This window comes from Sinocyclocheilus anshuiensis, unplaced genomic scaffold, assembly GCF_001515605.1.
Source record: "Sinocyclocheilus anshuiensis isolate Anshui unplaced genomic scaffold, SAMN03320099.WGS_v1.1 scaffold1810, whole genome shotgun sequence".
In the NCBI taxonomy this organism is placed as follows: domain Eukaryota; kingdom Metazoa; phylum Chordata; class Actinopteri; order Cypriniformes; family Cyprinidae; genus Sinocyclocheilus; species Sinocyclocheilus anshuiensis.
In genome coordinates this window covers 305,074-317,096 of record NW_015547669.1, presented here as the reverse complement: position 1 = coordinate 317,096, position 12,023 = coordinate 305,074, and the positions used below count along the sequence as shown (strand labels likewise).

Below are 12,023 nucleotides of genomic sequence, written 5' to 3'. Positions count from 1 at the left end.
ACGTGCTGCGATTTATATTCCAAAGCCACTCATATAATGCAGAAACACTCAAGCAAGCAAAACACGCTCAACGCGTGCACATATTTGTACTAGTGCAGAATAGTACAGCCGAGCGCATTACACACAGGCTGCTAGATTCACTTTCGCCAGAAAGTCGTGTATGCCTAAGATTGAATATAAATGATGTTTATAGTGAATGCCTCTATGAATGGTCTTATTTTTATGATTTAGTTTGAATCCAAATGATACGTGTGCTGAGTGAACATCAAAGATCACACAACAGAAGTGCGCTCGTGCTCTCTCTCTCTCTCTCTCTCTCTCTCTCTACCGTTAAGTAACTTGTGCATTGTTTTGCTTACTTGTTTATGACATTTCCGACTGAACTACAAACTTTCCAGTGATGTCTGTGAGAAAGATCTATTCACTCGACAAGCTCGCGCATCTGCGCCGCCGCGCGCTCAATCCACTCAGCGTGCTTTGTTTATCAGCTCGCGCACATCAGCTATACAGGCGTTAATACTGAAGGTTTAACATTATATTTATTGCATACATATACTTCGTACACATCCTTAATCTCTAATAACGCCATTCTGTTGTCTGTTGTTCTGTTGTCAGTGTTTCTTTGTCTGAATATGGCACTTATCACATGTTGTGTGGTATCGGTGTTTGGTATCGGGGCATTTTAACGAGTACGAGTACAGGAGACCAGTATCGGGCCCGATACCGATACTAGTATCGGTATTGGTGCATCCCTAAATAATAATAATAATGTATGTTCTATTACATTCTATTTTTGGAGAAACACAACAATTAAATGATGATCTTTATACTCTCATTTTAGTTCATAATTATTTTTTCTGATTTTCTGTATTTTTTTACAAAATTTTAAACAAATGTTCTAGTTTTCCACTTTTCAGTTGCTGTATACATTTATTTTGCTTTGCTAAGTGTTGGGGCAGTTGTGGCCTAATGGATAGAGAGTTGGACTTGTAGCCCAAAGGTTGCGGATTCGAGCCTCAGGTCCGGCAGGGATTGTCGGTGGGGAGAGTGAATAACCATTGCTCTCTCCACCTTCAATACCACGACTGAGGTGAGACCCTTGAGCAAGGCACCGTACCCCCAACTGCTCCCTGGGTGCTGCAGCATTGGCTGCCCACTGCTCTGGGTGTGTGTGCACTTGGATGGGTTAAATGCAGAGCACAAATTCCAAGTATGGGTCACCATACTTGGCCACATCACTTTCACTAATTAGAATCTGAACCAACCTAACTGCTATATACAGTATAGATGATTTTTCACATCAGAATAGTGTGAGTGAAATGTACCTGTATAGTGTGAGGACAAAATGGTCAGTTGGTGAGATCAGAGGATGTTAACACCCACAGGACGAGTTGATGATGTTTAAAGGAAGAGCTGTAACTATAGAGTGAAAAGAAAGAAAGACTGACAGAAACAGAAAATGGCTGATAAGCGTCACATGTGTCTGCTGGGACTGATCATACTCTGTGCACTTCTCACAGGTAAAGAATACTGTTTATGATCTATGATACACTATAAAAGATCTGTAAAACGTAAACCATTTAAAAAATAATTTAATTAATTGAATCACTCTAGCAAATAAGTTTGGCTGAATGAGGTGTTTGACATTTTTCACACATTTGATATTTTGTATGTCAGAGGTTCTCAGCTCTGGGCCACGAGGTCCATGTTCTTGCAGAGTTTAGCTCCAACCTTGATAAAACGGTAACTTTCTACTAATCCTGAAGACCTTAATTAGCTTGTTCAGGTGTGTTTGATTAGGGTTGGAGCTAAACTCTGCAGGAAAGTGTACCTTGAGTTGAGAACCCCTGTTGTATGTCATACTGTTACACTCATAAATGTGATGCAAAGGTCTGCTCAAGTTAAAGGGGTCATCGGATGCCCATTTTCCACAAGTTGATATGATTCTTTAGGGTCTTAATGAAAATTCTGTAATATAGTTTGGTTAAAATTTCTCAATGGTAGTGTAAAACAACACCGTTTGGTAACGCTTTATATTACAACCAGCAAAGAACTACGTAAGTATACTGAATTTACAGTGTACATTTCTGTAATTATAGTGTACCTATAAAGAACGTACGTGTATAAGGCAACAATGTGTTACGTTTGGGTAATAAGGGGGTAACAACCAGATATGCAACCTACAAAGAACTGCGTAAGTAAACTGAAGTTACAGCGTAACTTTTTTGTATAGTGTACCTATTCTGTGTAGGTAGGGGGATAATATGCGGCGTTTGCGAAATAAAGGGGTAACAACCTGTAAAATTACAAATCATTTATACTGTAAGTATTATGAAACTAAGAGGTACCTGTTCTAATATTACGTGGTATGTATGGCCTAAACAACAATCGTATGTTTGGGAATGATTTAGAAAGACGATATATACTTTTTATAATTTTATATTGGTATTTTATTATAGGTGTATAGGTATTTTTTAACCATGGGGTACATATTCTATTATTAAAGGATGGACATGATGGAGATTACTGAACAACAAAACTGGACATCTAGTGAAATGAGTTAATGAGTTTCTGCTATGATTTATAATGCATGAGTCTACTTACATTATGAAAGCTTATTTGTCGATCTCAGCAACTTCACACCAGCAACTTCTTAACACCACTATCACCAAATAACTTTGCATGATATACCATCAAGGTTCAATGCAGCTTAAAATAAGCTTACCTCTTTCCAGCTGTTCGCAGAAAAAATACATGATACAACATTGGTATTTCAGTGGATGTATACTGTGGTGTTTTATAGCAACAAAAAAAAATGTAGAGGGTTTAATTTGGCCATCGAACAATTAAATTAAAATGTTTCTCTGTAATTACTGTGTAAATATACACTTGTTCTGTGTTTAAGTCCAACTTGTCCCCCCCTTGTTCCATGTAGTTACAGGGTAAATACAACATTTGCGGGCTGTAAATTAAATGGTGCTTTGTTCCCCCCTTGTTCCATGTAGTTACAGGGTAAATACAACATTTGCGGGCTGTAAATTAAAGTGGTGATTGTTCCCCCCTTGTTCCATGTAGTTACAGGGTAACGTAAGTGGCTACAACAAATTTCTCTGAAACGATTGTTTATACAGTAGGTCATACATACATAATATATCAGGTAATTTATCAATAAACAAGGTGGACTGTTTTATTTAATTCAAATATTGTTTGAAATTTACTATAGGGTTACCTACTGCTGGGTTAAATTAACCCAACATTTTTTTTTTTCATTTTGTTTTTATTAAAATTACACACAATATGACAACAGTAACAACACAGGCAACAGATAGCATAATAAAAGATTAAAATTTATTACAACAGTTCAAAAAAAATCAAAGCAACTCCATACTTATACATCTTATACAGTTAAAATAAATTATTTTGAAAAGCTTAAGAACAAATTTAAGATTTTGTTCAATTTGTTCATGTTTTTCACCCACTGACAAAAGTACACTATTATGGCCAAACCATCACGCCAATAAACACACAGTAATAAACACTGAAAATCAAGATTAAACTGTGTATTATTGCGAACTGACAGGATTTTACCGTCTTTGATTTTATCGTTTTTATCCACGTCCTCAAGCACCATTTTGACTAGTTCACGGTTCCCGGTTTTATGGTTTTGTTGTGAGAACATACTCAGACAAATCCCTCCAGTTTTAAAAGAACACATTCCAGTCAGTTTCAAAAAATCTCTCCTCTTCGCTTCGATTAGTTTTCTTGTATTTTTGACACATATTCCTGTCATGAGTGCCGCAAACACCGACTCGATCGTTTCAAGCGCCATTCTGTTTCCAGTTTGCGCGCACCACATTCCCTGCTCCAGTTTTAAAGGAACACACTCCAGACAGTTTCAAAGTTGTCCCTCGTCCGCACTTCGATTCGTTTTCTCCTATTTTCCACACATGTTCCCATCTTAAGCACCACAGTCACGGATTTCGTTGCACACAGAACCGTTCATGTTTGGACTCATACCCAACAATCTCAACCGAGCGTTTGGATTGAAACAATTACCAGTGTGTTTTATATGTGTAGGCTATAAAAAAGTACAGCGTATGTTTTTTGCTAAATCGCTTGGAAATATAAGATTGTTGTTAGGTCATATATACCACATAATATTAGAATAGGTACCTCTTAGTTTCAAAATACTTACTGTAGAAATAATTTGTAATTTTACAGATTATTACACCCCTTATTCCCCAAACTTAGCATATTATTCCCTTATACGTACACGGAGGTACTGAATAGGTACACTATAATTTCAAAAACGTTACGCTGTAAATTCTGTTTACTTACGCGGTATGTTGCAGATTGTAATCTACAGACGTGGAAAGAGTACGAAAATATTCTACTCAAGTAAAAGTACCATTACAGTAATGAAATTTTATTTAAGTACAAGTAAAAGTACCAGTCTAAAAATCTACTCAAGTAAAAGTAAAAAGTAGCTCATTTAAAATTTACTCAGAGTAAATATTACTTAGATACATTTTAACAGTGGGAGGGAGGCAAAAATGGGATAAGGCTATAAATCTCAAACCAGTTGTTTTTAATAAGGAATCAGTTATTTAGAATAATACGCCATTTAGGCTGTTACCAGGCAAATTAAATCAGTATCAACAAAATTAAAATGTTTTGACATATAAGACATAAAATGTTGAATGCTCATTTTAAATTATATAAAAAAAGATCCTTCAAATGTGAAATTAAAACCACCAGTAGGTGTCAGCAAGTCACTGTTAATAAGTGAGTCACTGCTATTGAACCGAATCATTTAAACGGTTGATTCATGCAGGAACGAAACACCGTCCTGTTGCTCAGAGACGCAAAACTGTGCTATGGTGGCTGTGTTTGGAATTATTTTTGTTGTCGAAATAGAGCAAAAACAGGCAATATTGTGTCTAAAACGCAAGTCTCTTAATATTAACTTCTTGTTTATTGAACTGTTGTAAAAAAAATGTATATGTAATCATGCTGATTTTTGGAGGAAAAAGACGGCACTCTTCGTGGGATATTGATTTACTATATGAAATTATATAGATAAATACATTTTCTGTCCCTATATCTTCAATTTTGTGATCATTCTAAATGCATTATAACAGACTGAATCTCGCAGTGAAAGAACACACTCTAAATGTGCTCACACGCCGCATTTTAATTTAGCCAAATTCTCAATAAAACTGTTTTCATTTATATAATTTACTGTTTCTGTTGTCAGTCAACGGGATAAATATGAAATAGTGACTGAAATGTGGCCCTTTAAAACTACATAACCAGCTCTCCCTTCCAAGATGTTAATCCTGATTTATAATCGAGCCGTCGTCTGATGAAATCAAATACACATAACATAAGCAAAGACAAAGACAATTCCTGAGCCGTATTTATGGCTATATTTGCATTTAAAATTAGATGCATATCTATTTTAACTGAAAGTGCTGCTCCTCTCTGCCGCTCGCTGAACAGAGCAGACGGAAAGAGAGAGAGAGTTATCTTTATTTCAAATACAAAAAAACAGTTTACAAAATATAAATCATCTCATAGAAAAGTACAAATAAATTACAGGAAATGTGTAAAAATCAACTCATCTTCAAACACAGAACACAATGCTCCTTTGCTACACCATTTTAGTTCAAAAGACATAAGATTATCCATAGACTTGTAGAAATTAAAATCAATCAGCACTCTAGACTTTACAAGAGTTGAAAACAAGACCGTAACATTTTGTCCAGGTTTCTGTTCGCTCCTATTTTTCTTACTTGACTAAATAGCCAGTTTAGCTTGACCCAAAATAAAATTCAGTAACTGACAATCAACACGTCTTTTCTGCACATACTTGGTACCCAAAATAAAAGTTTCCTTGGAAAATATTTAATTAAAAGAGTCAAAAAGATTTCCTAATACAGTAAATAAGGATTTTAGTCTAGAACACTCCATAAAAGCATGAAAAACAGTTTCTCTATTAAAACAAAAAGGGCATTCGGAGCTCACTTCAGGATTTAAAACAGAAAGAAAAGCATTAACAGCAATTGCTCCACGGAGAACCCTCCACTGTATGTCCCCTACTCATTCAGCTTTAACATGATCATCTAGTTTAAAATAAGAATGCCATGGCGTATCCACTTTGCGGTCTAAAATGTCCTTATTAAAAACCAAAACACAAATTTTGTACAACATGTTCCCTGTGACTGAGAAGAAATCTACACACAAAGATTTCCCAGCTTTTAAAAACAGACCCACACAATCATCTAGTTTGGGAGACAAGTATATGGTCGGAAAAGGGTCCTCAGCATTAGGAGCCTTTACTCCTTACAGTAGCCTGTCAATAATTGTCTCTCCTCGTTTGTAAGAGCAGATTGCCACTATACCATCAGTTGAGCAATTGTACGTATTGAAAAAAACACCTAGATGGGAAGCTACTTGTTCAGTGTTCGAGAAGTTAGGACCAGGCACATTTAAAAGCAGACCAAGGGTGGTGATCCTGGATTTACAAAGCAAAATATTAAGTCCAGGAAGATTGCGGTCAACAGTGGAAATATCCAATTGGACCCCATGTACTATAGGTTCATTTAACAACCAGAAAAGTGATTCCATACATGGTGTCCTTTGAAGATTAAAAAGACTCCATACTTTAAAAAGTTGGCATTCTGAGAGTATCCAGTTTCAGGGGGTCTAAAAAGAAAAGAGATTTGTCCATCTGTAGGCCTACAAGACTCCTTAAAATAGCACATGCAGCAGCCCTCCAACCAAAGGCACTTGATCCCGAAAGAAGTCTTTGTATAAATAAAAGTTTATACAAAGCTCTTTGTAGCTCTAAACGTTTCCCAGAAGTATGTAAATGTGTCTTTAAAATTTGTATCGTTAAGCAAAGCACTATTGAAATGCCAGTAAGCACTATTGGTTTAATTAAATTTAAAATAAAAGAACAGCACACCATACTATGATCAGAAAAAAACTAACAGGGATAATAAAACACTTGCTAAAAATACCAGATTGATGTTTAAAACTGTAAAACCTATCCAACCCAGCTAAAGATAGAACATTGTCACGGGTATGAGACTACGTATATTGTCTTAGATTGCCATTAAAATATCTCCATATATCACACAGCTCATGCATTTTAATGATTTTAATAAGTCTCTTACGGGAGGGGCCATGGGGTTCATTGTGATTCCTATCAAGATTTTCTTCTGTACAATTAAAATCACCTCCCAAAACCAAAAACTCTTCACCATTACAATTCTGTAGGGTTGAATTGAGGCTACCTAAAAACAACATTCTTTCAACACCTGAGGTAGGAGCATTAAAAAAAAAAAAAACACGATTTTCAAATAAAGCTCTAACTTTTAAAACTTTGCCCTTTATAATTTCTTCAACATCATAAGAAACTGGCTTAAAGCTTTTTTTTTTTTTTTTTAAACCCACTGCCAGCCGTTGTTGTTTTTCAAAGCCTGTGAATCCGGTGCCGCCATGCTTCCCCGAATACAGGTAGCACGTGGCCCAGATCAACACACCAACAAAACTATCCTTAATAAACAAAAAAATAAATTTAACACAGAGAAAGAAAAAGGATAGAAAAGTAGAGAGTAAATGCTTATTCCTAACACAGCAGTCACAAAAATTCCACTCATGCTCAACGAAACTCAAACTCACCACAAACGCTCTCCAGACTCACTCAGCAAACGCTCACGCATGTGCGCGAGAGAGAGAGAGAATCAGATTACTGCACAAATCAAACAGGATTACATCACTCACTGGCAAACCCAAACACAACAGCAGAGTAAAATACATTGCTATTTGGCCCTAAACAGAGAGTACAGTATGGCAGAGTATCTGTACACGGTGTCAGAGAAGAAACTGAGAAGCACGTTGACCAGATACAGACTCAGCGGACACAAGCTGATGATAGAGACGGGCAGACACAGAAAAACATGGCTGCCACCGGAGCAGAGACTGTGTTCACACTCTGATCTGAATCAGATGGAAACAGAACTGCACTTGCTCCAAATACACAGATATATGGACAGTGTTATATGATAAAATACAGCAGATCCATCAGACATTTTAAAACTCTTTCAAACCAGGAGAAACTGCCGTATCTGTTAGGAGAACAGAAGAACTGCTGTGTGTTTGTTTTCTCTTCTATGGTGACAGGCAGACACATATTGAGCAGCACTCAATCTGCCCTGAATCAGGCATCTGAGATCAGCTCGATTTGAGAAAGAGGAAATTATTTAACGAGATTTAAAAAAAAAACACATGGGTGGAACTTTTATCATTATAGGGTGGTTGTGTACACACACTGCCAACACACATTCATGTTCAAACAACTTTGCATGTCGCATCCGATGAAGTAAATTAAACTGCTGTAAGCTATTTAACACCAGTTTACTCTGCATTGTTCATTTTCTGCTTAAAACAGGACAAAAGAGTAAATATAAATGTTTCAATATGTAGGTAGCAGTGGAGCAGAAGTGACTCGTGTGTTCTGCAGTTCTGGTGAAAATGCCCGTCTGTCCTGTAATAATGCTCTTTCTGACTGCACATCAACTACATGGAGCTATAGCAGACATTCAGGGACAGTTGAACTGATTGCTGGAGGGATAAAGAAGAATGAAATAGAGAGACATGAGAGACTGAGTCTGGGCTCTGACTGCTCTCTGAACGTCAAGAAAGTCACAAAAGAAGATTATGGATTTTACTCCTGCCGACAATATGTGAATGAAGAACAACAAGGAACTGATGTATATGTTTATCTGCATGTTCTTCATGGTCAGTGTTTCTGTGAATTATTGTGGAATTATATATGATTATATGTTGAATTAAACGTAATTAAAAGTAATGTTCGTTTCCCTGAAAAGACTGAAATCAGTGGTGTAATCTCTGTCTGATTTTCTGTTTCAGTCTCTTCATCATCCTCACAGTCTGAGATCAGATCAGGCAGCTCTGTGACTCTCTCATGTCAGTTATATTATGATCAAGTCACTTGTGATATTTTGGTCGGTTCTGAGGGACTTCAGCTGATTTGGGTGAATCAGGCTGGTGTGAATCTGCAGACAGACTCCAGATTTCAGATATCATTCTCCTCAGAACAGTGTATCAGCTCTCTGACTACAACACTCCTGAATGAAGATCACAGCAGAGAGTGGAGATGTCAGGCTAAACAGAGAAATCAGCTGAAGACCTCTGCCACATATACTGTCAAGTATCCAAGTAAATTATTTATATTAACAATTAATCATCAGTAATTTAAATATGATCGTAGTCTATGACGTATCTGAACCTTCATCTTTTACAGCTCCAACCGAAACAAAGACACCATCTCCAGTCACCAGCTCTAAATCAACTGCAGCTCCTACACAACCAGGTACATAATCAGCTGTTAAGATGAATGTTTACTGTTACCTGAAGACCTCAGTCAGATACACTGACATGTATTCAGATAAGAAACTACATTTCTTTAATCAATTTCAGAAGAATCTCTGAGAGACATGACATGCCGAATAATAATGTCATTGATTCACGACCAACTGAAGGTTTATAGGCTGCAGATCACTGTGTTTTACTCACATATAATATAACGTTTTATAATGTTGATAAATGAACACAAACTGTATATCATGTGAAATTTGATTAAGTATGACGATATGATATTAATGTTCAACCAGTGTTAATTTCATTGACGAATAACTACAATGTTGATGACATTTTTTTCACCGACGACAACAAGACGATAACAAACTAAAACTATTTTTGAATGACAAAAGCTATGGCGTAAATCTATTGACATTTTCGTCAACGAATAAAAACGAGACAAAAATGTTAGGGAGGCACGATTTGGGATGAGATTCATTCAGAACGAATCTGCTGCGTGGTTCGGAGGTTATGCGTACATATGAACCGGCGGGACATAAGCTAAAATACACTTGCTGCACGTCGCATAAAACGTTCAAAAAATTTCAATATGTGGGAGTAAGAGAAGAGCAGACATATGCATAAATCTGACGACGCAAGAGAGAACTCAATTCGGTCTGGTTTTCTGAGCAACAACAGAAAGACAGAAAATCACGCACCGCTCTTGACTGAAAAACTTTAGTAGCCTTAAAGATTAATCTAAATGTATTTACAGAAATAAATATGTCTGCTTGAAAGAATGAAGAATATGGTAAACAAGTTGCTATAAAGAATGCATAATTAGCCTATATAACCACTGGTATTTCATTAAAAAGTAGACGTTCTGTTCTTGTTCTTTGTGAGAAGTGGTTTTATTTAATTTTAACATAAAGGCATTTTGTGTGTCACAACAGTTAAATCAGCGTCTATCATGATAAAACCTTAATATCAAACCTATATAATGAGTTTGGAAATTTTTAAGAAATGCTTAATAAATGCATTACACTGTAACTAAACCCATTCGATTTTAGCCGACTAAATTCACTGTCGATTTAGTCGACTAAAATCTTATGATATTTAGTCGACTAAAACTAAAAACAATTCAGATGACTAAAATAGGACTAAAACTAAATGGCATTTTAGTCAAAAGACTATGACTAAAACTAAATCAAAATTTGCTGTCAAAATTAACACTGTGTTCAACAATATGATGCATCTGAACATTCATCTTCTGCAGGTCTAATGGGTTCAACACTGAATACAGTCAGCCGCTCAAACTCTGAGAAGAAATCAAGCCAAACTCCAGCAGCAGATCCTACAAAACAAGGTACATGATCACTGACACACATCTTCAGTCAATGAACAATGAAGTCAAACAGGGCTAAGATGTATTTTATAAAATATGATGCATCAGAACTAAAATCCTCCACCTTATACAGAGAAACAGATTACCCTAACCCCTGAGACAACTTCAGCTACACAGCAAGGTATTTATATATGTCTTACTCATTTCAGTGCTTTAATGTGACACAGTAGAACTGGTATTCACATAACTGATTTTTTTATTTTTTTTGTAGACTTTAAGAAAAGCTTATCACTGGTCTTGTTTAATTTGTAAACCTCAAACACTTGTTTTCCCTTTCACAAAAAGCAAGTCAATGTGAAAGCTATTTCACTCTTTCATCACATACATGAATGGGACTTTAGTTCTTTTAGTTTCAGGACGTATCTATTAAAATCATAGTGAGCACTTATTAATAATCTTTCTATGTTACATAGCACCTCAACAGAGAGTTACACTGATATGGAGCTGCTGCAAACTAGCAGTTGAAATAAATCAAATTCAGTACTGCAAAAGGAATGTCTGTAAAGTTTCTTTTGTGTTCATGCATTAAAATATAATTTTTGAATATTGTAGGAAACCTTTTCCTCTTCGAAGCAGAGACCAGGAGACGTTGGGATATCTTTCATACAGTAGTTACTCTTTATTGAGGACTTGCTGTGCGTCGCTGCAGTCATCCAAGTCTGACTATAGCTCAGCACAGTAGAGTTTATACCTTTCAAGGGGGAGGGATACATAGAGGTGGAGACAATCTAAATAAAGCATGCAAATGCAGTACAGGAATGAGCCCGTTGCCAGAATTTCTCCAGCCCTGATCTCATCAGCATAACAGTGTCATTCAAATGCATAGGTGCTAATCCAATCAGCCTGACAGTATCGCCCATACCTTCACATTATCATAGAGACAAAGGCACAGCTGTGCCTTGAGCTTAGCATTCACCTTTAACTTGGGACCCTGCCCAATGGTCAGGAAGTGCATAAAGACAAAAGGTTAATGTCTCAGACACCTGGGCTGCCTGACTTGATCTTCTTAGAATGTCATCATCTTTACCTCAAAATGTAAAACACAATGTACCTTTTTTTCAGTTTATATACTATTACATTGGAACATAGATATAACATTTTATAAATTTGTAATCCAACAGTTCCCCCTTTGAGAGTTCTAATAACTCTCACAAAATACAAATTTAGACACTTAAAAGTTCATTCTTGTAACATGTGATCGTTACAGGCACATAGCACTTGCTCTGTG

The 12,023-nt window shown here is 36.3% G+C and overlaps 1 protein-coding gene across 1 annotated transcript in view; it reads left to right on the top strand.

Moving 5' to 3' along the window:
* Positions 1-1,459: 1,459 nt before the first annotated feature.
* LOC107702704 (uncharacterized) overlaps positions 1,460-12,023 on the top strand; it is a 17,050-nt gene continuing 6,486 nt past the window's right edge. The window contains exons 1-5 of the mRNA XM_016505102.1: positions 1,460-1,520; positions 8,494-8,808; positions 8,941-9,249; positions 9,335-9,403; positions 10,667-10,756. Coding sequence (XP_016360588.1) covers positions 1,460-1,520; positions 8,494-8,808; positions 8,941-9,249; positions 9,335-9,403; positions 10,667-10,756 — 844 coding nt within the window. The remainder of the gene's footprint in view (positions 1,521-8,493; positions 8,809-8,940; positions 9,250-9,334; positions 9,404-10,666; positions 10,757-12,023) is intronic.